This window comes from Gymnoscopelus microlampas, assembly GCF_963454915.1.
Source record: "Gymnoscopelus microlampas genome assembly, chromosome: 13".
Taxonomy (NCBI): Eukaryota; Metazoa; Chordata; class Actinopteri; order Myctophiformes; family Myctophidae; genus Gymnoscopelus; species Gymnoscopelus microlampas.
This window is the reverse complement of record NC_139950.1, coordinates 7,770,021-7,797,408: the sequence shown is the minus strand read 5'-3', so window position 1 is coordinate 7,797,408 and position 27,388 is coordinate 7,770,021. Positions and strand designations below refer to the sequence as shown.

Sequence of the window (27,388 nt, the reverse complement as noted above, 5' to 3'; positions counted from 1 at the left end):
AAAACATTTTTCAGAACCACGCTGCTGCCCAAAGCAGAAAGCACAATACAACAATACAACCAAAACAAAAAATATGTACATGTGAAAGTCAGAATCTTCAATAGATCAATTTCTATGTACTAAGATCACTGTGCAGGAATATACACAATGCTTAGTCTTTAGGGTGGTTGTGTTCCGTTTGATATCCTTCTCTTATCACACCAACTCACGAATCTTGCTGCTGTGTTTGCACATTGTTGTACTTCGCCCAGCAGATATTATGGGAGTTTTTTGACATTGGTCATGTTTTCAAAATCTCCGTATGTGGTTGTAACCAAAAATGAAATCGGGGCTTCATTGTGGCGTAAATAGATTCAACTCGACACTTATTAATGTTTTGGTGCATTCTATAATTTAATACAAAATGCTGATGCCTCCATAGTCTGTCTACCTCTCTGCAGAGTGTGACGGCATGAAGAGCTCAGTGTGTCGAGGGGTGGGCGGGGCTTTAGGCTGCGTGGACACTTCACGGACCTGCTGCTTTTATGAACAAAATGTGCGCACAAGATCAGCTAAAACTATGCTAAATAAAGGTCCGACTTTATGTTTGATAATTTTTGGGGGTTTATCGTAAGTACCTTATATTTATTGGACACTTAAATGTTTTAGGTACATTCTGTAATGGATGGGAAGTTATAAGGTGACATTTCAATGCTGTTAAATGGACACAGGATCAAGCCACAGGATCAAGCCAGGGAGCAATGGCCGCGGTGCAGGAATGCCAAGAATGTTCAGATCTGAGAGGGGGCATGTTCAGACCTGAGAGGGGGCGTCTCCCTGCATGAAGCCAAGTTGCAGCAACCAATCGGTGGCAACGAAGCAATGACGACGCGTTCCAGAGCCTTTTTTAGCAAGGCCGCCCCCTTTTTCCCACAAACAGAGAGTCCCTGACCAAATCACGCCCCGTTACGCCCCTTTTTCGCCTAAGCCACCTCCCCTCTTTATATACCTCGAGAGGTTAACTCCCACAAACTCATATGCCTTTCATCTCTCTGTATAGAGGACGGCTCGCTTCGCTTGAGCCGTCCTAAAAATAAGAATACACAGTATGGGGTCCTTCTTCATCTCTCTATCAGCTGGGGGGTCCTTGACCTGAAAAACGTTGAAGACCCATCTACATAAAAGCGGAAATATGTCATCCAAGCGCACAAACCTACCCAACTATACCCCCAACCCTGTGAGACCGTGTTGGTGTGAAGGACAGTAGCAATTTAGGCAACATAAGTTAAACCAGTCTAGCAAAAGTGTACATACTTCATATAATTACAAATATGAACGATAACAATTCATAGATAAGCCCCAATAAAAAGCCTGTCAACAGAACCTACTGTAGCAAGTTCACACTTTTGAGTGTTACTTGCATAGTCTAAATGTAAACCACACTTAACACCCACATATGTCTGAGAAACGTTTACATTTTCTTCTTCTGCTGCGTGTTTTTAAAAGTGTTGCATAGCGAGTGCTGACAACTTAATTTGCTATTTTCGTGCCTTTTATACTTGGAGACTGCCATGCGTTTTCAGCGTTTTCAAACAAAGCAACCTAACCTACATTGTATGGCGTCGCCTTGCTAAACTAATGGCCTAAGTCATTTTTTGAGGAAAATTATATTTTTGCCTAAGTCAGCTCCTCATGACACTGGCCACCTCTGGTAAAATCGCCCATCTCCTAATTGAAAGGGATCATGCTGTTCACTCCCCTTTTAGTATAATGGCCTAACTCCCTAGAGAGACTTAGGCCAAAATAGGCCTTTTTTTGGGCCTAAGTCACATGGTTTTGTGACTTAAGCCAAATTATTTACTGATTTAGGCCATTTTTGATTTCTTTTGCTTTTTTTGTTTGGCCTAAGTCAGATTTAATCCTATTTAAACCTATTTAAATCTCTTATGTTACATAACTGACAGACAGTGTTATTTCTATTTAAATAGTCATAATTTGTTATAAACGTTTTGGGTGAAATGATTAAGAAATATCATATAGTTTTGTTTTGGATCAGTTTTTTATTTTTCCTGAAAAACTTGACTTGACTGAAAAAAAAATGACTTAGGCCATTAGTTTAGCAAGGCGACGATAATGAGAGCAGGGTGGAGAACAACTGTGGTTCAGCAAGACCGATATTTAAAAAAGAGAAGGGCAATTGCTCCTGTGAAAGCAAACAGGCAGGTGCTCACGCACTGGTTGGATATGTGTGCACAGGTTACAGGTTAAACTGTATGCTACACAGGTCACAGGTTAAACTGTATGCTACACAGGTCACAGGTTAAACTGTATGCTACACAGGTTACATGTTAAACTGCATGCTACACAGGTTACATGTTAAACTGCATGCTACACAGGTTACATGTTAAACTGCATGCTACACAGGTTACAGCTTGAACTGCATGCTACACAGGTTACATGTTAAACTGCAAAAAATCCGGGCCTCTCTATCTGAGATTCCCAGTCTGAATTAGGGGCCCAGCACGTCCCTGGGTGGAAGAGAGAGAGATAGGCCCCTGCCCTAAAAAGAAAATACTGTTCTTATACTGTTCTTAAAACAAACAGTGGGAAGATTAATTGTGTTAAGCCCATGAGTGGAGATGTGTCAGTCTTCTGAATCTGCACCTTGTGTCAGACGGTCTGTAACACGTTAGAACTCCCTGCAACGCTCTGAACCAGAGCTACTGTATGTCAGAGGGAGTTTTCATAACATGTTGGCGACATGAAATAAAGGTGCATCTAACATTGCTGATAGCTTTATTTTTCCTTGTAAATACCGGTCCATATCCATATCGGTCAGATAATAATTAATTACATCAATAAACGGAGGAAGGAAACGTGTTATAATAGTATTTGGGTTTATTCCAGAGAAGTTATCTTACAAGCGTTGGACATGCATAGTTCCAGATATATTCTTCTGACGTTCAAACAGAGATACAGAGTAATTATACACATAGCGTGGTGTTACGCCTTTCATCATCACGTCAGCCGTAAGTTATGGCTTGAATGGCTCAGTTTCCTGGGCAACCAAGGTTGGGGTATCGAGGTTAACCTGCTATCTAATATTGTTGACATACCAGAAGGAGCCCATCAGACCAAAACAATGTTGCAGGCCGCTCGTGAGGCCTGACACTTTTAACCATATTAACACATACAAATGGAAAATGGTACACTTTAAATCCATAAGAAAATGGTACAAAATCAGACCCATCAATTGCTCTACCGAAAATAAGTTGCTGCATGTGAGGTTACGTTAGTATATAGCTTATAGTTAGACACGGACTGAGCTGCAACAGCATGGACTGTCAGCTGTGTGTGTGTGTGTGTGTGTGTGTGTGTGTGTGTGTGTGTGTGTGTGTGTGTGTGTGTGTGTGTGTGTGTGTGTGTGTGTGTGTGTGTGTGCGTGCGTGCGTGCGTGCGTGCGTGCGTGCGTGCGTGCGTGCGTGCGTGCGTGCGCGCGCGCGCGTGTGAGCTGATTGATGGGAAAATAGCGCTGGGAAAATGGTTGGTTGAAAGACAACAGTAAGTCTAATAATGATGTATCGTGCATGTTCACATCATGTATACTTTACATTACCTAAGACCATTTTCAAATATTTTATGTTTTAACATTATGGCCATTATAGCCAACAAAATAGCCAATTCGAGGTGCCCAGATGTCCCTAGTGCCCACCTATCCTGTATCCGATTTGAACATTTAAGGCCTCATTTGAACAATTGCTATAAAACCTGTGGATGTCATTATGGCATAAACAATACATTGGGTACATTTTGGTGGTTCAAATCATGTACAGCCTACTTATTTCATACCCTTTTCCAAAGCATACTTTTATTATTTACTTTTTTTTCACATTTTGCAAACAACTGGGGTCCTTGAATTAATTTCATAGACATATATAGTAGCAACCAAACAGTTCAAAAATCAACATAAGAATACAGAGGGAAAAAAATATACCATTATGTACAAAAAAGGCATGAGAAAATAATAAAATATATACAAAAAAAAAACATTTATAAAATAAAATAAAAAGTATGTACAAAAAAAAGGGGGAGGGGGGGGGGGGTCGTCTGTCTACAGGGAAACTGGTACTAGCTCCTCTTTAGGCCTCCAGAAAGATGAGTTTTTATGGCTGTTTTGAATGAGCCCAGCGAACTGCATTTTTTGAGGGATGGGGTTAGACTATTCCATTCCTTGGTGGCAGTGCTATAGAAGGAGAATTTGCCCATGTTTGTTTTATGGGTGGGTGTTACCAGATTGTTGTTTACGCTCCCTCTAGTTTTGTGACTGTGGGTGTCACTAACTTTTTCGAGGTACTTATACAGATATGCGGGTATAGGGGGCATTTCGGGCATATCTGCATTTACAATTTTGAAGACCAGTCCCTTTTTTAGTTGTATAACTATAACGGGCTTGTTCCTGGAAACAAGCCCACAAGAACTTTTTTGGCCGGACCTTTTAGACAAAAGCATTATAAATGTAACTGTGTTGTTTTACATTCTTTTGCCTAATAAAAAATTCAATCAATCAATCAATCAAAACTGCCAATGTCAAACTGCAAAACATACATACATACATACACAATGGTGTATGGCTGAAGCTTGCATTTACCTAGCTCCATTAAGAACCTCTCACTCCCCTATACAGCTCATCTCGGAGCTGTATAGCGGAGTGAGAGGTTCTTAATGGAGCTAGCATTTACTAGTATTTAGCGCAGTAGTAGCAGTGACATATGTTACTCTTTTGCCTTGAATATTCTTGAAAGGCAAAGAGTGCCTTGAAAACAATGCAATCAGACAGTATGGTATACTGTCTGATTGGGGAAACGTTTTTATTTTATTAGGACCCATAGAATCACAAAATGTGATCCTGATCATGTGAAGGTCCTGGCACCCACTAACTACATTGAAAACCTAACATCACTGCTACTGCTTAAATGAGTTATTTTGTTGCATTGGAATTGCTGAGGTTTTAGACATATTTTAGTTTGTTCAAGACGGTATATTATGCAGTATATTTAAATGTAATATGTTGTGGTTATTTGGTTATTTTGTGCTGCACCACTAGGCTATAAAGATATTAATTTAGTTTACTCGTTTTGAACCAATGCTGCTCTAATTTGACTTAAAAAGCCATATAAAAAATTACAGCAATTCATTGATGTGAAAAATAAGAAATGTACTTTTACTTTTACTTTTACTTGTACTTAAGTACATTTAAAAGCAAGTACTTTTTTTACTCTTACTTGTGACTTGTGAATTAGCTACTTTTACTTGTAGTGGAGTACATTTAACCAGGAGTACTCTGTACTCTTACTCAAGTACTGGGGTCGAGTACTCTGTCCACCTCTGGGCGTTAGACTATTCCAAACCTGGGTGGCAGTGCTGTAGAAGTTTGCCATGCTTGTTTTATGGGTGAGTGGTACCAGATCGTTGTTAACGCTTCCTGTAGTTTTGTGACTGTGGGTGTCGCTAACTTTTTGGAGGTATTTGTATCTGTATTTGTATCTGTCTGTCTGTATGTCTTTAAACTATTGGCATGTTGGCATACATTAAAATCTTTCCTTCACAAAAGTACACTCTTTCTTTAATGTCCCATCTTTCTTACAGAACAACACCTTAAAGCCCCTCCCCTCATTGTGTGTGTGTGTGTGTGTGTGTGTGTGTGTGTGTGTGTGTGTGTGTGTGTGTGTGTGTGTGTGTGTGTGTGTGTGTGTGTGTGTGTGTGTGTGTGTCCGTCCAGATTCGTGTTCGAGTTATTGAGAGTCGACAGCTGCCTGGCAACAACATCAAGCCGGTGGTTAAGGTGAACGTATGTGGACAGACGCACAGGACCAGAATTAGAAGAGGCAATAATCCATTCTTTGATGAGGTAACAAGTCGGTTATCTTACTGTAACACCATTCTCACAAATGCACTGGGGAACCTCACTCATTCATGAAAAACTGAAACAAAACCTCCTGATGCATTCTGTATGCCGAGAGCTGGAAAACCTCCGCTTACCAGCGTTTCGAAACATGTTGTATTATTTAGACTGGTGGAAGAGTTACATCAGATTTTCACTTGTATAGCTGTTATAGTTTGTTGCAGCTTTTTAGTTTTACTTCCTTTCACCTTCTGTCTTTACTACTGCAATTGATCTCCCTTTGTTCTCTTGTATCTAATCCTCTCATCTGTATCTTCTCTATCGCAGTCCATACCAAAGCATAAGCATCTCACCTTAATATGTTGCAAGTCCTGTGACGTTTGATGACATAATGACAACTACAGTATTTTTACTCTGTCGCATATAAAATGTGTTAAGTAACAGAAATACCCAGAAATGTAGAAATATGTATTTATTATACTTATTCCCTGGTTCCCCAGATATTCTTCTGCAATGTGAACATGCTCCCCTCAGAGCTGTTTGAGGAGTACGTCACTTTTCAGGTGAGTACAGATTGTTGCACATTATTTGCGCTCCATCTCAATCTGTGTAAGTTGTTGTTTATGTAAAAGTTTTTACAGATAGATGTCTCAGGCATTTACTTTTTAAGATGATTCTAGAGTTTGCAGTGGTCTTGTGATGTATTGTTGACAGCATTGTCTCTGGTTTCTCTTATGCAGGTCTATGACTCCTACTCACTCATACCAGACAGACTAATGGGGGAGTTCAAGGTAAAGTATGAACAGCTTTCAAATGCTTCTTTATGATCTAACTCAGTGCAGTGTTCTCTTTACAGTGCAACAGAATGAAGATTTGTTCCACTAACTTGACGTTCTCTCTTTGTTTATCTAGGTGGATGTTGGCTACATCTACGATGAGCCTGGTTAGTCTTTTCTCATAGAACGCTCACTCAGTATTGGATGAGTGTTTCTCTCAGTCAGAATTCCTTGTGTTCACGGTGAGTGTGACTGTGTTGTGTCATTTGCAGCTCATGCTGTAATGAGGAGATGGCTTCTCCTCAGTGATCCTGATGACTCCAGCTCAGCAGGCAGAGGTTACCTGAAGGTCAGCGTGGTGATTGTTGGAACTGGAGATGAACCACCGGTACGAATGTCACCTCACACTCACTGTCGTCTTGTCTCTGTTGAGTACAGATGAGTAGCCTATGGAAAACCCCACCAGGCTGGGTAGCCTAGGCAGGGCTGTGCAAGTTGTGCGTTGCAGCCATTAGGACCTGAGGAAGTGGGCGGAGCATTTCTACAATATATACTGTACACGGGGCATCTTTGTGCATGTGTGTGTGTGGGCAGAAGTGAAATGTGGTGGAGCCGTCACGTTTGTGTGTGTGTGTCTGTCTGTCTGTCTGTCTGTCTGTCTGTCTGTCTGTCTGTCTGTCTGTCTCATGCATTAAACTATTGGCATGTTGGCATAAATTTAAATCTTTCCGTGACAAAATTACACTTTTTAATGTCCCATCTTACAGAACATTATCTTAAAGCCCCTCTCCTCATTGTGTGTGTGTGTGTGTGTGTGTGTGTGTGTGTGTGTGTGTGTGTGTGTGTGTGTGTGTGTGTGTGTGTGTGTGTGTGTGTGTGTGTGTGTGTGTGTGTGTGCATAGTAGGCTACATACATTAAGCTATTGGCATTTAAATCTTTCCTTGGCAAAAGTTGTCTTTCTTTAATGTCCCATATTTCTTACAGAACATCATCTTAAAGCCCCTCCCCTCATGTTAAACATTGTGTCATTGAGTGTCTTCTTGTCCATGCAGAGTGAGAGGAGGGACAGTAATGATGAACAGGATGACATAGAGAGCAACCTGCTGGTACCGGCCGGTGTCACATTACGATGGGTCACTCTGAACCTCAAAGTCTACCGCGCTGAAGATATGCCCCAAAGTAACTATCTCTGATTTGATCACACACCTGAAAGACTCTTTCAGTACAATATCAGGATTCTCTGTAAAAATACAACTAAAATACATATCTTGTATTGCAGTGGATGATGCCTTTATCCAGACAGTCAAACAACATGTTTTTGGAGTCGAAGGAGACAAGAAAAACTTAGTGGATCCCTTTGTGGAAATGAGCTTTGCTGGCAAAAAGGTATTTTACAGCATATCCAAGTACTGTACAAACAAAAACAAACACTGCTCATATGTTTTTATTTAATTCAGATTCAGTTACAAATGTTCAATGTTTTTTTGTTTTAGCTGTACACAAAAATTATAGAGAAAAATGCAAATCCGCAGTGGAACCAAATAATCAACCTCCAGGTCAAGGTATGAAAGATGAGGATTATGATTATGATGTACTGATCAATTTTATTTGGTATTGAGCAACACTTCATCCTTAAAAAGGTTTTCAGAGCTTATTTCATACTTTTAAGAGCCCTGCTCTTTCTTTTAGGCAAGAAACACTGCATGTGATGGAGTATGAATTCACTTTAACTCTCCTCCTTTGTGTTGTGCAGTTCCCCTCGATGTGTGAGCGTATCAAGCTGACAGTTTACGACTGGTAAGCTCCAGAAACATACAGTGGATGGCATCACAGGTAACAAACCATTGACAAACCAGTTTACCATACCAGTTCACTCCTTTCAGGGATCGTATGACCACGAATGACACCGTGGGTACCACTTTTTTGAATCTGAGCCAAATAGCATCATCTGGGGGTGAGGTTGAAGGTAATAGGTAACAGAATGTTTGTCTGTTTATTGTCACTAGATGTCCAGCTTAGAAATGACAGATTAATTCATTACATGTAGTAAAATTAGAAAAGACAGAAGGCCCATATTATACGTTATGTTAATCCTCTTTCAAGTGCGCACTGACGAGACACTTGTGCACACTGGCTTTTGGCAAATAGTTTGTTTTGTTTATTTTTTGTTGATGTACAGTGTCCTTGGGGTTATATAAATTCAAGTTATTATTATTATTATATTATCCTATCCTACTACTTTAATTGAAATGACCTCCAAAATCTGTCCGCTGTTGGTCAACACACGAACACTCCACTTGCCCCGAAACTTTCCACAGACTGTTGATCAGAGCTCTGGCTATTATTTAGGCTTCTTTCCCCGCCTTCAATGTATTTACATATTGTACGGTTAATATAAAACTACATTTCCTACTGTCATCTTAACATTTTAGCCACAGCAGCTTTCCTTCTCTTTGGTCGCAGCATCTTTTTTTTATCGGGCCTAGATGTGAGGGCCGCAAAGCGGACCAAACCTCTAGTTATTTTCTTCAGTTGAAAAGTGAAGAAAACAATCCCGCACGTGCACACACCAACACCATTGCCCACATGTAAAAGCCCCACCTCATTCACAGTGTTGCACCCACTCTCTTTGCTGCAGTTGAAAACAGTTGTCACTGTGTATATAGTTTGCGGGTGTTAGAAGCGTTTCCTGTTTTTAAGTGAGAGCGTCTGGCAACTCAAACACTTATGCGAGTGTTACAGTAACTTGCTAAAGATGAAGAGTGTGCACTGCAGAGCCTCTGTGAAATGGATTTGAGTGACAAATAATAGGTGCTCTGGACAATAGTCAAAAGATTGCACTTCCTCTTTCTATCTCTCCCTAACGCACGCTGTGTTAACATAACATATACATTACTTTGACTTTAATCATGAGTACATGATCAGTATGATGATGATAATTATGACGATGATGATGATAACCAGTACGGTCTTCTTTTCCTTTTGGCTGTTCCCTTTAGGGGTCGCCACAGCGAATCATCTGCCTCCATCTCACCGTGTCCTCTGCCTCCTCTTCTTTCACACCAACTAACTTCATGTCCTATTTCACTACATCCATACATCTCCTCTTTGGTCTTCCTCTAGGCCTCCTTCCTCTAGTCAGTTCCAACCTTCTACCGATATACTCACTATCCCTCTCTGTACATGCCCAAACCATCTCAGTCTGGCCTCTCCGGCTTTATCTCCAAAACATCTAACATGCGCCGTACCTCTGATGTACTAATTCCTGATCCTATCCATCCTTGTTACTCAGAGAGAACCTCAACATTTTAGTCTCTGCTACCTGCAGCTCTGCTTCCTGTCTTTTCCTCAGTGCGACTGTCTCTAAACCATACAACATAGCTGGTCTCTCACCACCGTCTTGTACACCTTCCCTTTCATTGTTGCTGATACTTGCTATCACACCTGACACTTTTTCCCACCCGTTACAACCTGTAACAATACCCATTGTACCCGTCTGTGTCCCTTTTATGCCCATAATATGCAGATCAATGTATCTGTCTCTCTGTCTGCCTACTGTTCTATAGCTGTACTTCACACTTTTGGGCATGAATGTGTGTGAGTTGACGTGTTAGTCATGTGCTAAAACCAGACTTCCCTCCCACGTCTCTGAAATGCTGATGAAGCACAGTTTTTTTAGATACTGATGATGCTGCATTATCAATAATTTGACCCTTTTGAGTTTGCCTAGTTGAAAAGTGAAGAAAACAATCCCGCACGTGCACACACACCAACACCATTGCCCACATGTAAAAGCCCCAACTCATTCACAGTGCTGATGAAGCACTGTTTTTTCTGCTGCTGTACATTATTACAAGTGTTACATACTTAGATACAAGTGCTGACGACTTCATCCGCTATTTTTCTATTTTTGTGCCTTATGGGTCGGCAGACTTGCCACCCATCATACTCTATTGTATGCCCATCACGGTTAGAAATGCTGGGCTGGCCCGGCCCATTTAGACCATGCCAGCCTGAACCAAGCCAAACATGGAAATCCATTTGGAGCCATTCTCAACCATGCCCTATCCAGACTATATTGGAACAGACTCAGATCAGATGTGCTTATATGTATTCAAGGACCCAGATGTGTATAATGGATCTTGCTTTGCATACAGTTGCCTATGATGGCCATGGGTTTCATTATTTAAATTTAGTTACAGTTGTCTACTGTTAGTATGGTAAAGTTTAGGCATGGGTCTGTTGTGGTTACGCTAAATAATAATAATAATAATAATAATAGCTTGAATGTACATAGCGCCTTTCATAAACCCAAGGACGCTTTACATCAGAACAATGAACAACTAACAGACAAATGAACAAACAAACAACAAACAACTATATGCCATAAGCCTGAGAGAATAGGTGACTTTTCAAGGCAGCTTTAAAAGAGTCCAGTGTTGGAGCATGGCGAATCCCTGGGGACAGCAAGGAGGTCCAAGTCTGTGGACCGCAGGGTCCGTGACCGGCTCGGTTTATGGAGTAGGCTTGAGAGGTACTGTGGAGCAAGGGCATTTTGACATTTGTAGTAGTTTGTAATGGATGCGGAATTGAACAGGAAGCCAGTGCAGTTGTTTACGCTGTGTAAGAATCCTAGGAGGGTGTTATGTGTGGGTCTTCTGTCCTTTCTAGGGCGGCCATCTAGTGACAACCTTTTCTGCTGGATTATTATCAAATCACTTAATTTGCAGTATTGCATACTGTATATCACATCCTATATCACTGAATTAACCTTTCAAACTTTTTTTTTTTTTTTCCTTTAAAAAAAATGTATTAACAGATACACCTGCTGAAAGTGGAAGTACAGTGTTCGCTGAAAGTAAGTGATGTAACTTTGCATACAGCCATTGTCTTGAAGCAGCGTTTCCCAATCTGTTTTTGGATCAGGGCCCACTTTAAAACGTTCGCGGCCCACCCATCTGACCACTTAACATGGCCCGACGCAGGTGGGTGCACAATTCATGGTGTTATTTGTGGGCACATTCCGTTCTTTGTGAATTCACCCCTTATAGCGGAGCAGCTAAGTGCTACGATCTTTCAATTTATGATAAAAGCGTGAAAATTGGCGTGAGCAGTCTCCATGGGTCACTTGACAAGAATATTGTCTGAGCCATTTGTAATTTCAAGATGGCGGCCATTTTTCAAGATGGCCGACACCTTAGTGGGCAGTTAAGTGATATGATGGTTTATTTGGTGATACAAGCATGAAAATTGGCATGAGCAGTCTCTGTGGGTCACTTGACAATAGGCCACCCACAGCTATTTGAAATTTCAAGATGGCGGCCATTTTTCAAGATGGCAAACACTTTAGTGGAGCAATTAAGTTATATAATGGTTTATTTGGTGATACAAGCATGAACATTGGCATGAGCAGTCTCTCTGGGTCACTTGACAATAGGCCACCCACAGCTACTTCAAATTTGAAGATGGCGGCCATTTTTCAAGATGGCCAACACTTTAGGGGAGCAATTAAGTTATATAATGGTTTATTAGGTGATACAAGCATTACATTTGGCATGAGCAGTCTCTAAGGGTTGCTTGACAAGAAAACACTCCCAGCCACTTGAAATTTCTATTTTCAAGATGGTCACCCCCTGGATCCTCAAAAGACATTTTCTCATAGAAATGTACGTTTTTTTTTTCATTAAGGACGATTATTATTATTATTATTATGCTAAAACAGTTGTGTTGATTTGTTGATCATAGATAGATTAGATAAGAGTGAATATCTGCACTACCAGGGCACACTGGTGATATATCACTGCTGTTAAACCTCAGAGTGGGGTTCAATGTCAGCTAATTGAAAGTTAGTATCCCAAATGCTGTCTAATTTACCCCAAAACAGTTAGATAGCCGCACCTGAATTGACAGGTTGTGCCAGCCTAGCCAAGGTTAATGGGGTTTTAATTAACCGGATGGTGTACAGATCGCATGGGATTTAAATGGCATTGGATGAACGATCGGACTAAGTGTTGGGTTAAGGCACAAACTTAGTTGTATCCCATACATCAAAGTGCTTGGTAAAAGGTGGTAAAAGGATAAACCCTCTGCCTCTGCCTATGCTGCAGACATGGCAGAAGCCATCATAACAGTTGTGAAAACTAACTGGGACAGATGTTTCATTTGTCAGCAGGTCACCAAGGAAAAACTCATTCAGCCAAGTTTATTCAACAGAGAGCACGATCGTACTGGTCATGATACCATTGCAAGAAATGTTCCATTATTTCATAAGATCAATGCTCTGCCTATCTTACTTAGTCCAACCCGACTAGATGAAGGTGATGGCATAGAAAGCACATTGACAAGAAACAGAGCAACATATCATTCAAGCTGTTCAACAACACAGAGCTGGAAAGGGCCCAAAAGAGAGCATCTACATCTGCTGAAGACACTGAAGATACCAAAGATATCCATGTCAAGAGACTAAGAAGATCTAATGTATGACCGGTCCAGTGATGTCACAACTGTGAACGAGGCCAGGCTTGATCTCTTTGCCAGAAAGCAAAGACGATATGACTTGATCCTGCCAACTCAAGCAGCACTCAAAGAGCATGCCAAACGTGCTTCTTATGAGGCTGGATACGTGTGGGGACAGGCATTGAAGCGACCTCCACAAATGCCGAGCCCATCTGACTGGGGATGGGTGGAACAGGACGAGAAGTGGAAAGTCTTCTGGACTCCACTTCCACCTATTGCGGAGAGTTGTTGGGAGTTGACCAATTGTGGGTGCACCAAGGCATGTACTGGAAGGTGTAAGTGCTTCAGATATGGACCCAGTTTCACATGCCTATGTAATTGCCCCTGCTAGAACCTATATTTGCATGTTTATTTTGTCAGAGTTATTCCCCGTTGTCCTCTGTGTTTTCAAGGGTAGGCCTATGGCTCGGCTTCCCCTCGCCACATCGGCGCATCATGTTTTACTTTGTATCTAGTCTATTACTGTGTAATTTTCAGTTGTTACTTTGTAACATTGCTTCCACTACCTTCCACTGCCATATCTAACAGTGAAGCACATTTTCAGTTTAGTTCCTTAGTATAGTTTGTCATGGTTCCGTGGCTATTGCCATTCAGTGTTAGCCATTGCTCATAATTTTGGAGCACTGTCCGTTCAGCACCACAACTGTGTTTATCAGCACCACAACTGTGTTAATTTATTCATCTTATTTTTTGTTTCCCCACCCCTTAGTATCTATTTGACACATGTAATGGCTGTTAGTTAAAAAAAAAAAAAAGATATATATTATCCTCCCTTGTGACTGTTACCTTGTCGTGGTAAGGGAGCTTGTGTAAGCCTACCTCAGTGAACACTGAGAGCTATGCCGGTGGGAGGCAACTCCTGACAGGTTTTACCAAACTGGACAGCTTGTGGGCGAGGAGTCAGACAAAACACAGTCAAACAACCTCTCTTGACAGAGCTTTTTGAGGAAACCAATACATTTCTATGAGAAAAGGTATCATTTAAGGATCCACATGGCGCACGGCAGACATCTTGAAATTTCAAGTGGCTGTGGGCGGTTTCTTGTCAAATGACCTTTTGAGACGGCTCATGGCAATTTTCATGCTTGTATCACCAACTAAATAATTTCTTAAGCTTAACTGCTCCACTAAGGTGGTGGCCATCTTGAAAAATGGCCGCCATTTTGAAATTTCAAGTAGCTGTGGGTGACTTATTGTCAAATGACCCACAGAGACTGCTCATGCCAATTTTCATACTTGTATCACCAAATGAACCATCATATAACTTAAATGCTCCACTAAAGTGTCGGCCATCTTGAAAAATGGCCACCATCTTGAAATTTCAAGTAGCTGTGGGTGGCTTATTGTCAAGTGACCCACAGAGACTGCTCATGCCTATTTTCATGCTTGTATCACCAAATAAACCATCATATCACTTAACTGCCCACTAAGGTATCGGCCATCTTGAAAAATGGCCGCCATCTTGAAATTACAAATGGCTCAGACAATATTCTTGTCAAGTGACCCATGGAGACTGCTCATGCCAATTTTCACGCTTTTATCATCAACTGAAAGATTCTGCCAGAAAAAAGCATTTAGCCGCTCCACTATTAGACAGTGTAAAAACCCTGAAGGCTTCATTTCATGTTTATGTACCTGTAAGGGTCCATTTGCAGGCATGTTTCCTGCTCTCCCAATCACTCCATGTGCATTTACTATATACTTATGAATTACAGTCCTGTAATAATACACATCTTAATTTGTGTTCCAGACAGCACTGCCGAGCCTGAAGTTGGTTTTCTCCCAGCCTTTGGGCCTTGTTACGTTAACCTGTATGGGAGTACCAGAGAATTCACTGCATATGATCCATATGACGAGCTCAACATGGGCAAGGTAAGTCCACAAACTCAAGTTAACGCTGACCACTGAGTACTACAGCTATTGTGTGATGCTGTAGGATGATCAAAGGGACTGCACCATGATTTTGATCTTTTCCTTCTTTTTTGTGTGTTTTTAGTTTCCCCTACCTCTCTTCTATCCCAAAAAATACCCCAGTTTGAGCACTCAGGCTTTCACAGCATATCTGGGGTTTTATGTAAATTGGTCTCAAAACAGGCCATCTGATTTTCTCTTTCCTATTGTTTATTCCAGGGTGAAGGGGTGGCCTATAGGGGGAGGGTCCTCATTGAATTATCCACTCAGCTGGAAGGAAAGCCTGAGAAGAATGTGGATGATATCTCCAGTGACGACATCGTGGTGGCTCAGGTACAGAGAATAGACCAACTAGACCTTATGAATATCAAAAAGTAAATGAGTCCACGCACATTTTTTTTTCTTTAGCTATAACCATTATTTTATACTTTTGGTCTATTATTAAATAGCAGAAAAAAATAAAAAATATATTTTTTAAAGCGAACATCTTTAACTCAAATCTTTGCTTCTGGGGATTCTACAAATGTCTTCTAAATCCCCCGCCAAAAAATTGATGAAAAAGAACATATGCTGCTATAATATCAGTGGTTCTCAAACCTTTTTCATGTCAAGCCAAGGACCCCCAAAATTATATGTATTCGTCCGTGGAGCACCCCCATCTCAAAATATTTTGTTCCAAGAAGCAAAGATTTGAGTTAAAAATGTGTATATGTATTCAAAGATTTGCACACATTTTCACAATTATTTTTCAAAAATAGCAGATCTACAAGCTCTGTGCCTCGCTATGAGCTTGTTATTTTGGAATAGCCAAAGAAATCTTAAATGACACAGATGCGTTCCCGGATTGAATGGGTTAAGAAGCCTAGCTCTCTCCCTCACAATGTCTTATAGACAAGATGCTGTGCTTTACATGATAAGTTTGAAGGAAAGTGGTAGCGCTCGTAGCCACGATGCAAAGCAAATTGATTACAGAAGTAATCAATGCATTTTTAAAAAGTCTTACGATTAGACCCTCAATACCCAAGAGGTAATACAGTTTAAGTTGTAATAAATTAGTTTTGCATCGTGGCTTCGAGTTTGTGACTGCTGTCATTCAAACTTGATTTCTTCACCACGGTCGGCACTTCTTTGATACTGGAGTGCATTCCTCCCTTTGTCCTGTATGATGTCTCTGGGTAGAAGACAGGGTTAAGCAAATAAAAATGTGATTGGTATTTAAGATAGTCGAAGGGACTGGCGCTCGGGTGGCGCAGTGGTAAAGTCACTGCCCACCACCACGGAGGTTGTGGGTAGGAATCCACGTGGTGCAACCGGCTTTGTCGAGCGTCTACACAAACACAATTGGCCCGTGTTCGGGGGAGGGAAGCCGGGAGGGTGATACTGATCATTGCACATACTCCTACCGCTGGGGAGGCACCTGTCAGCGGGGAGTGTTGGGTGGGAGGAGTAGGACGAAGGCTCTACGTCCTCCTGGTGGGGACTCCTCACTGGCAGGTGAGTCAGTAGGATACGACAGCAGTGACAACACAGAAATGTGTGTGGGGAGGAATTAATTGGCATAACGACTAAATTGGGGAGAAAAAGGGGTAAACATTTTTTTGGCTACTCTAAATAAAAATAAAATAAATAAATAAAAAATAGTCAAAGGGACAGTGCCCTCAAAACCCTCATACCTGTCTAACCTGACACCCACAGCCACAACACTAGAGGGAGCAATTATGATCTGGTACTACCCAAATTTAGGACAAACATGGGCAAATTCTCATTCTACTACTCTGCCACCAAAATGTGGAATACCCTGACACCATCCTTAAAAGATGTGAATCTAAATCAAAAACCACAAGGGGAGGTAATGCAAATTCCCATTGAAAGGAGGTGTCATTTGCTGTCGCCTTTTTCTCCTTTGTACATATAAGTATTGTATAGCATATTTTTATGCTATGTTGATGAATTGAATACGTAGGACCAAAATGGAAACATGTCCCCAGGACTTTTTGTGTTATCCTTTTAGCCTTAATGTCTGACTGTACCACGTGCTGTTTACATTTCTGACTAATTATGTATTCAATAAATCAATCAATGTTCTTGACATGAATACATTACTACACCATTCATCTACTGACACCACTGACATTACCATGACCCTCTTCCTGGAGAGCAGAAATACCAGCGGAGGAAGAGGTTCTCCCTGTGTGCTGTGTTCCACAGTGCCTGCATGCTTCAGGAGAGAGGAGAACCCATCCAGTTTGAGGTCAGCATCGGCAACTATGGTAACAAATTGGACACCACCTGCAAGCCCCTGGCATCCACCACCCAGTACAGCTTTGCTGTGTTTGACGGTAAGAAGATGAGCACAATGAGTAAACAACTATTGTTTAAGACCTGAGGCCAACAGTTTTTTTAAAGAATATAAAAAATTAAAGATATCTCAAAATATTTAGTTCCAGGGACCCTCAGAAGCAAAGATTTGAGTTACAAATGTTAGCTTTAAAAATATATATGTTCAAAGATTTGCACAAAATTTCACGATTTTTAGCAGATCTATATAGCAGATCTACAAGCTCGTAGCGCAGCACTCGATGCCGCGTAGATCTGCTATTTTTGAATAGCCAAAGAAATCGAAAATGACGCATAGATATGTGTTCCCGGTCTTAATGGGTTAACCCATGTAAATCTGTGTCATTTAGATTTTGGCTAACCTCGCGTCACCAGACTTTCCACCTCGGGGGGAAAACCTGGTATTCGTTCCAAACTGGCCCGTGTGATCCTGTCTAGACCACGCCTACTGAAAAAAAAGTTGTTAGTATCCCCAATCCCCATTTAAATGATGAATCGATTATAACTACTAGTTTAGTCTCGCCAGTCGCTACGAGTTGGAATAAAAGATGGATATACCAAACAAACTATTCCTATAAGCTAAACTACGCCGCATCAAGGGTTTTATTGGGTAGGCCCTAAAATTATTTTGAGTGATACCGGCACCCTTGGTTTCGGCCGCCTGATGATGCGCCTGATGACGTAAAGTTATTTCCGCTCCTGACCGGTCATTTTGTGCCGCGCTGCGAGCTTAATTGTACATCTGCTATTTTGAACATTTTTTTAAAATCTTGAAAATGTTTGAATCATTTTTATTTTTTTAACACAAATCTTCTCTTAGGGCACAAAACATTTTCAGATGGGGGTCCGCAGCCAAATATATATCAGTTTGGGGGTCCTTGGCATGAAAAAGTTTGAGAAGTACTGATTTAGAAGGCATTTGTAGAATCGGCCTCTGGTCTTAAAACAGTTTTAGAAAACACACAATTATAACCACTGGTGTTTGATATGCCTGGGTGTATTTATGCCCAACAGGTAATCAGTATTATTACCTTCCCTGGGCTGACACTAAGCCTGTTGTGATCCTCACCTCGTTCTGGGAAGACATCAGCCACCGTCTGGATTCAGTCAACATCCTCCTCTTCATCGCAGAGAGACTGGTGAGTAGTGGTGGAAAAAGTACTCACATCATGTTTTACTTAAGGGGATATTTCACTTTCAAAACAACTTTGGGTCATTTTATCGTCTACTCAGGCTTTTGTGAGCCCCCCAGACCGTTTATAAGTTGCTTGATTCAGTATTTAGATATTTGATATTCATTTTATCAGACACGCCCCCTTCCTATACAAACCCATTATAACTTCAAACTCCATTTTTAACATGTTAGATTCATCAAAAACACCCGTCCTTGGTTCTGGTGACTCATCCTGCCCTCTGAGCTTGTCTATTTTTAAATGGCCGAAATGTATATAGGGCTGAAGTGGTTAATGTATGTTTTGTAATAATAATCAAAATCTACAAAGTAACTAGTAACTAAAGTTTTCAAATAATTGTATTGGAGTAAAAGTATAATATTTGCCTCTGAGCTAGAGTAGAAGTAAAAGTACTGAAAATTGGAAATACTAGTAAAAATACCTCAAAATTTGACTTAAGTAAAACAGTACTTGAGTAAATGTACTTAGTTACTTTACACCACTGCTGGTGAGTAGTAAACTAGTCACCATGGTAGAGTCAGTGTTCATATTCTATGGCTGTTGTTCCATACATGTGCATCTGTCATTTTCTTCCAGGAGTCCCACCTCACCTCTTTAAAAACAGCCGCCTTAGCTAAGATGCCTGAGAACCATGTGGTAGAGGTCTGGCTGAAACTCATCAACCAGTTGATTGAAGATCTTAGCAGGTGAGACTGACGTGAGCTCATGGCCTTATATCAGGACTGTGTGGCATTATGTCACAGCTGAAACTAAATAAAGATGTCGTTGCTTTCGGTCAGAAACCACCTATCTCCATATTCTAACCTTCTTGATCGTACTACAGCGTCACACAAAAGCATCAAAAGTAGCAGATCCACAAGCTTGAAACGTGGCGTGAAGCCACACGCACTTAGCTTGCAGATCTGCTACTTTTGATGCTTTTGCTACTTTTGAATTTGAATCCTGAAAAGTAACGGTTTTGGTTTATGCGGTTTCCACCCGACAGAGACGATATGAGAAAAGAACAAGACGTGTTCTAATAACAGTTTGGCTTCCATGTGGATCTCAGACCTTATTTGGCCAGTTTACAACATCATGGGCAAGGCTTCAGCCTGATCCAGACAAACACACTGTAGTACAGTTTTCAGTTAAATTTTTATTTATTAGCACATAAAGTGCTGTTCTGTTAAAAACAGAAGGAAAAGATACATATAACCATATTGTGAAGAAGTTTAGAAGCCTGGAGTCTTATGGAGAACTTCCCCTATTTTACAGAATCAGACATACAAATCCCTACATATTATAAAAAAAATACCAGTAATACATTCAAGAGATATGCGTAAATACAAACATGCATACACGCATATATACTGCATACAGAAGAACCACCTACCCACCTGCTTACAAACCTGCCTACATACCCACATAACCAAATGCATGCATACATAGACCTACTTATCTACTGCTTTTTGGATATGAGCATTTTCTTTGTATTTTGCTTTAAAGAAACAAATTGTGTAACTGTCTTTCATGGAATTGATTCTTGGAATCGTGTTAAGTTATTAATAATTGACTTCCATTTGACAGTTTCCAGGAGCTTCCGAAGTTGGAGGGCCGCCCAAACCTGACTGAACTGGACCTGCAGATAAAGAAGTTACGTGATTCTGCGGTGGCCAACATGAAGCAAATGGCCGAAAGCAAGAAGAACGCAAGAACGCAAGGAGAAGGCGTTAAAGCCACTATCGGCGACATCGAAGACTGGTTGGACAGACTCAAGCAACTGGCAGAGGAGGTCAGGAGAGAAACCATCCATGACTATAACATTGGGTTGTGACCCATGTTTGGGTCGCGGACCAATGTTTATGGGTCGCTTGTAAATGTACACAAATATATGTATGTATGTATGTATGTATGTATGTATGTATGTATGTATGTATGTATGTATGTATGTATGTATGTATGTATGTATGTATGTATGTATGTATGTATGTATGTATGTATGTATGTATGTATGTATGTATGTATGTATGCATATACATGCATGAGGAACCAGCACATACTGTACATGCATGCATGCATGCATGCATGTATGTGCGTAATGCATGCATGTATGTATGCTTGCATGCTATTTCAAAAGTTTAAACAAAAAAACGTTTCCAACCATTCCAACATTTTTCAGAAGTACATAAATAAAATAAAATAATTTATATAAATAAATAAACTAAGTAGTACATAAAAAGAAGTAGCAGAGAATAGCAGATCTACAAGCTTGTAGATCTCCTGTTTTCACTAGTTTGGGTCCTGGGCAAACATATCATTTCTCTTTTGGGTCTTGAGCTAAACAGTTTGGGAACCACAGCTCTATACTTTTTTATATTATTGTGAATGCACTGTATGTCTATGACTGGTTCCTCTTTGAATAAAACAGCCTAGTACTGTATTTATCATGGTTTAAAACTAGGATTGGATGTGCTTTGTGACAGCGTTGCTGTCCATGGTGCTGAAGGGAGACAAGTGTTTTATTTTGTCCTCCAGGTGCTTGTGCTCTATATGCTCCAAAGCCCATAGAAAAAAACTGCTTCCAGTGGCTATGCGCACAGGCACACACAGATGGCTATCCTACAGAGAAACGCCATGAAAAAAATACTTAAAACCAAGATTATTCTTTCTCTCTTTCCCTGTCTGTCTCTCTCTCGCTCCTTCAGCCTCAGAACAGCATGCCAGATATTATCATATGGATGTTGAAAGGAGAGACACGGGTGGCGTACACCCGCGTACCAGCCAACCAGATTCTATACTCGGAGTCGCTCAATGAGCAGGCCTGTGGGAAGTACTGTGGAAAGACTCAGACCATCTTCATGCAGGTACCAGTCCAGTCCTGAAACAGCTTTTCTAAAACCTTATTGGGCCTGATTAAATAGTGCCTAAATAAAGTGACTAAAGGGGTGCGTTTTTTTGATACAAACTGTATTGCACAAACTGACATGCGATTCACCAAACGGTGTGTACAGCCTTGATATGTGTTTATCGCAGGTCCTCCTCATTTTTGTCTGACAGTCAGAGGCGGGTTCACGTGGAGAATCATTTGCATTGCTCCACGCTCCATTTAAGACCATAAAAGGCAACCGGAAACGTCTATCAGAAGTAAAACGTCACCACTCGTGAAAATGGACAGATCTACAAGCTTACAGCGCGGCAGGACGCACCCACTTTACAACTTGTAGATCAGCGCAAGCAAACGTTAATAAAGTAAATCGCCAACTCTCAAGTGTAATGAGAAAAGGAAGTTGGTTTCCAAAGTTTAACCTCACAACCAAAGGCTAATACAACTTGGAATGGATATTATATAAGCCCTTTCTGTACAATTAATTGCTCACTCCCCTTTGCCGAGGTAAAAAGATGATGCTGGAATCCGCCAATATTCAATTTTATCAGAGGTTTATTGATTACTGAGGGGATTCTGTCCTTTGGACGAACCCTGTCCTACATCGGAAATGGAGTAATGGACACAGATAGATTTCATCCATACTGTATCCATTACTGCGTTCATGTGATGTGGTCAATATTATAAATGAATAGCGCAACATTGGAGTTGGCATGAAAGCCAGGTGAAAAAACAGGCGAAACTGTAGCCACACTTGCAAAAACGGCAAACACGCCGAGGGAACTAATAATTCAGCTCTAAATGTCAACTGAAAATTAAAACAAATCTGTTGAATTTGCATCAGGTCTACAATTTGCATAAAAGTAGTAGATCGTTTGACATATTTTTTTTCTTTCTTTTTTATGTGTTGACAAATGTTGGGCACATTTTTCATGAAGAATAGGGCATTCTAATGACATAAGCAAGCTTTGGTCCCATGTAAATAAAATACTAATGCAAACTTGTGTTTGTTAGTACCCCATGGATAAGAACAAAGGTGTTAAGATCCCTGTCCAGCTTCGTGTCAACATGTGGCTGGGTCTATCTGTCCATGAGAAGAAGTTCAACAGCTTCTCTGAGGGAGCCTTCAGTGTTTTTGCTGAAATGGTACAGTATCTATACAACACTGTTGTTTTTGAGTTGCAAAGTAATAGATTGTGTATATCTATTTTATTGAAAGCAATCCACAAACATTGTCTCTCTCTCTCTCTCTCGCTCTCTCTCTCTCTCTCTCTCTCTCTCTCTCTTCCCCCCCCCCCCCACCCCCAGTATGAGAACCAGGCTCGTATGCCTCGTGGCAAGTGGGGAACCCCATGTCTGAGTAACCAGCATGCATTCTCAGACGTGACGGGGAAGGTGAAACTCAAAGAGGAATGTTTCGTTCCCCCAAGCGGATGGCAATGGGAGAATGACTGGTTTGTTGACCCTGAGAGATGGTAAGTATACATTACACACATATACACTGCTGCCCGAGCTTTAGGGCTTCTAGATATTCAAGTACATGCATTCTGTTGTCTGTGTCATTCAGTGTACATGGCGGTGTCATATGTTCACTTGTTCACATTCAGAAGTTTTCCAATATTAACTAAGAGCGGGTAGCTCAGGTGGTAAAGCAGCCGGTTCGATCCCCTGCTCCCCTGGTTAGTGTCAAAGTGTCCTTGAGCTCTCTCCCTTTTGACATACCCTATGTAGGCTTTTTGTATTTTAGCGTCTTGTGTTTGATTAATTTAATATCTTTATTAGACAGAAATGTAAAACAGCATGAGTACAGTCAAACACTTTGTCCAAAAGGACAAACACCAAAAAGGTCCTTGCGGTTTTGTTTCTATTGGGTTCTTAGGTATTCATCAACATATTAAAATGGCACAAAACATTCAATATCATCACAAATATAAAACACTATATGTACACAGTAGAAAAAAGGGAGGTGGGGGGGAATGGGGGGTAAAGAAAACAAAGGGGGAGGGGGGGTCGCCTGCCTAGGGGAGAAGTGATTACTACCCCCCCCCCTTTGGCCTCCTGAAAGGTGAATTTTCAGGGCTGTTTTAAAAGAAGCCAGTGAACCACATTTTTTAAGGGATGGGGTCAGGGCATTCCACACTTGGGTGGCAGCGCTGTAGAATTAGTGCTGCCGTATTTTCAATAAGCTCACGTGTGATTCACCAAACGGTGTGTACAGCCTTGATTTGTGTGTGTTGCAAGTGTAACAATTTTTGCCTGACAGTCACAAGCGTGTGTAGATCATCCACACCATAAAAGGCAACTGGAAACTCTTAACGTCAGACCATAAATGTCATCACGCTTCAAAATGGACAGGGCGGTGCGCACCCACTTGACAACTTATAAATCAGCTTAAGCGAGTCCCTAATGCTGAACGTTATTAAAGTAAATAGACTACTCTCACGTGTAATGAGAATAAGAAGTTAATTTAAAAAGTTAATACAAGGCTAATTCAACAGAACTTGGAATGGATATTATATAAGCCCTTTCTACTGAGCAATTATTGCTCACTCACTTTTGCAGAGATAAAAAGATGATGCTGGAATGCGTCAAAATTCACAAAAAATGATTGATGAATACAAAATTGTGTGTGTGTGTGTGTGTGTGTGTGTGTGTGTGTGTGTGTGTGTGTGTGTGTGTGTGTGTGTGTGTGTGTGTGTGTGTGTGTGTGTGTGTGTGTGTGTGTGTGTGTGTGTGTGTGTGTGTGTGTGTGTGTGTGTGTGTGTGTGTGTGTGTGCGCGCGCGTGCGCTTCTCCATTCATCCAGCCTGCTCACAGAGGCTGACACCGGCCACACTCAGTTTACTGATGAAATTTTCGAGAACGAGACACGTTTACCTGGTGAGAAGTGGAATTCTGCAGCAGAGCCCTACGACACTGATGTGGTGAGATCTTTGGTATTTACTGTACATAAACAAACAACACACACACACAGCGCCACCCTGTGTAGAAATAGACAATATATTTCCCTTTCATATATTAACCTGCCTTATTACAGTACTGTATATGTCACAGGGAAATTGGAGAACCAGGGAAATTGAAAACGGAGCTCTTGTTTTTCGGCGCGGGGCTTCGGGGCGAGGCGGGGCTTTTCGAGACAGGTTTTTTTTCGCGAGGCTCGCGAGGAGGAGGAGGAGAAGGAAGACGCGGTGCTGCGAAGCGGGGCTTTGATATGAGGCGACGTGATGATGATGAGGAGGAGACGGCGCCGCAAGGCTTTTGTTGTTCCCCCCACATAGCAACCAGGAAGCTACGCTAGGGGAACGCTGAACACGCGTTCACACGCACACGTGATAATAGTTATTGTCCATGACGGAGGCGCGCCGACTTAGCAGAGCTTGAGGCCGAGGAGGAGTATTTCTATAGTCATGTGATCAACCCGGATCTGTCCGATTTCCCAGATTCCATCCTCATTGGCTAAGGTTGGTTTCCAAAGTTTGCAGGCTTGGTCCGTTTTGAACAAAATGCCTCAAATCATGAACGCAGCTTGCGATTTCCATGACATTTCACACACACATTCCCACTAGGCCGAGGAGGAAATGCCACCCTTTTCACATTGGCCTGTTATAGCGCCACCAGCAGGTCTAATTTTGCAAAGCACATTTTTGGAACACAATGCCTCAAATCATGAATGCAGTGTCCAATTGCCGTGAAAGGCCTAAGAAGAAATGGCACCCTTTTCACAGTGGCCTATTATAGCGCCACCAAGAGGCCACCATAACATACCTGACCTGGCGGAGACCTGTGCTCCGAGGAGCACTTTTTCTAGTTATTCTTGTTATGTAAATAACTGAACACGGCTGCTTGGCTATGAGTGTGACACTTACCTGACTCCATAGCCTAGCTGACACGTATCAAAACCCGTCCGTCTGGGATTATGAATTCACAAAGGTAACATACTGTTGTCTACATGGCCGATGTGATTTGGGGATTGATTCGTTGGCCTGTTGGCAGAGTGCACACAAAATATGACACTGATGTGTGCAGTAGTTAATGAGAATAGCTGCTCACAAACAGACACAAACACACAGACCAACGGGGTGAAAATAATTATCCCCCCACACATCTCCCTGACAGAGACAATACTTTGATTTTTTTTTCTTTTTTTTTCTTTTTGCATTTTGTAGAATGGAGAAAAGGCCCAGAGCCCAGGAGAGTTTGAATGTCCCCCAGGATGGAGTTGGAAGGATGTGGAGTGGAGCTTTGACCTCAACAGAGCTGTAGATGAGGGAGGTATGATAGTAGTCAGGACACAGCTGAAACAACAACTTATCTGAATCTGATATTATAATGATATTGTATGTTTTCCTATTATGTGTCACATTAAGATACATATATTGTTATGTTTTGCATATGTGCAGTATGTGCATGTAAGGTAAGATAAGATAAACGTAAGATCAAATAATATAATATAAAACTTTATTGATCCGCGTGGGAAGATTTTGGTGTGGTTTCATTGGGGCGGCAGTGGCTCACGAGGTAGAGCGGCCGCTTGGGAACCAGAAGATTCCCAGTTCGATCCGGGGCTCCCCCAGAGTTAATGTCGAAGCGTCCTTGAGCAAGACATTGAACCCCTAATTGCTCCCGATGAGCAGGTTGGTGCCTTGCATGGTTTCCTCCGCCATCGGTGTTTGAGTATGTGTGTGTGAATGGGTGAATGTAATGCACAATCATTGTAAAGCGCCTTGGATAAAGGCGCTATATAAATGCACCATTTATGTGTATTTCTCGCCACCAGGCTGGGAGTACGGAGTCACCATTCCCCCAGATGATAAACCCAAATCCTGGGTGCCAACTGAGAAGACGTACCATGTCCATCGCAGGAAGAGACTCATAAGACCAAGGAAGAAGACATCTGACTCTACAGCTCTTATCGAGGTGAAGAGGAAGATGAGAAGTGGAAGGAACATATAGGCAGAGCGTAGACACTGAGGAAGATTTTTCATGACTAGTGTTTTGCAATTCTAACATTTTCTTTTTTCTACAGAAGCTGGATCCATGTGAAGGCTGGGAATACTCCTCTTTTATTGGCTGGAAGTCATACAGGAAGGAGCGCAAGTGTGACATGTTCCGCCGTCGGCGCAAGCGAAGAAAGATGGCGCCTTCAGACTGCACGGCCATCTTCAGACTGGAGGGGGCGCTGGTTGGTATTAAAGGAGACATCCGGTCATTTTAAGTGTTATGTTTGATGTGCGTCAAATCACTTACCGACGTAGAAATGAAAATCGCATGACTCCACAAATCCCCCTATCGACCCCCACCGTTGGCATGATAGTAGGATGCTGGATAGCCCAAATTCGCCTATTTTAACAAATGCAAAGTCTGTTTTTTTGCTTCTAGTACTCATTGTTGAGTCCCATGATAATGTAACAGGCGCTAAAACTCCGAGAAGCTAACGGCTAATAACAGAACGAGCTAATGCTGGTTGCCTGTTTCTCTCCCGACCTGGCAACCTGGGGCTGCCATGCAGAGAGATAAGCAGCCCCAGCATTAGCTCGTTCTGTTATTAGCCGTTAGCTTCTCGGAGTTTTAGCGCCTGTTACATTATCATGGGACTCAACAATGAGTACTAGAAGCAAAAAAACAGACTTTGCATTTGTTAAAATAGGCGAATTTGGGCTATCCAGCATCCTACTATCATGCCAACGGTGGGGGTCGATAGGGGGATTTGTGGAGTCACGCGATTTTCATTTCTACGTCGGTAAGTGATTTGACGCACATCAAACATAACACTTAAAATGACCGGATGTCTCCTTTAACTGTTATCTGTGGTGTGCAGTACTGTACATGTGAGCAGTGTTGCAATGCTGAATTGGAACGTGGTTGCACTCTATTTTAATGACGTGACGCGCACGCCACTTAACACCTACAC

The 27,388-nt window shown here is 41.6% G+C and overlaps 1 protein-coding gene across 1 annotated transcript in view; it reads left to right on the top strand.

The window, feature by feature from the left end:
* Positions 1-27,388, top strand: part of LOC311058425 (myoferlin-like) — a 47,508-nt gene that overhangs the window by 9,576 nt on the left and 10,544 nt on the right. The window contains exons 4-27 of the mRNA XM_084075861.1: positions 5,759-5,887; positions 6,382-6,444; positions 6,622-6,672; positions 6,794-6,824; positions 6,930-7,045; positions 7,711-7,837; positions 7,938-8,044; positions 8,152-8,220; positions 8,412-8,455; positions 8,542-8,624; positions 11,478-11,516; positions 14,925-15,046; positions 15,305-15,418; positions 17,247-17,424; positions 18,437-18,561; positions 19,192-19,301; positions 20,182-20,386; positions 21,300-21,458; positions 22,493-22,624; positions 22,787-22,953; positions 24,284-24,401; positions 25,644-25,749; positions 26,255-26,394; positions 26,504-26,659. Coding sequence (XP_083931987.1) covers positions 5,759-5,887; positions 6,382-6,444; positions 6,622-6,672; positions 6,794-6,824; positions 6,930-7,045; positions 7,711-7,837; positions 7,938-8,044; positions 8,152-8,220; positions 8,412-8,455; positions 8,542-8,624; positions 11,478-11,516; positions 14,925-15,046; positions 15,305-15,418; positions 17,247-17,424; positions 18,437-18,561; positions 19,192-19,301; positions 20,182-20,386; positions 21,300-21,458; positions 22,493-22,624; positions 22,787-22,953; positions 24,284-24,401; positions 25,644-25,749; positions 26,255-26,394; positions 26,504-26,659 — 2,691 coding nt within the window. The remainder of the gene's footprint in view (positions 1-5,758; positions 5,888-6,381; positions 6,445-6,621; positions 6,673-6,793; positions 6,825-6,929; positions 7,046-7,710; positions 7,838-7,937; positions 8,045-8,151; positions 8,221-8,411; positions 8,456-8,541; positions 8,625-11,477; positions 11,517-14,924; positions 15,047-15,304; positions 15,419-17,246; positions 17,425-18,436; positions 18,562-19,191; positions 19,302-20,181; positions 20,387-21,299; positions 21,459-22,492; positions 22,625-22,786; positions 22,954-24,283; positions 24,402-25,643; positions 25,750-26,254; positions 26,395-26,503; positions 26,660-27,388) is intronic.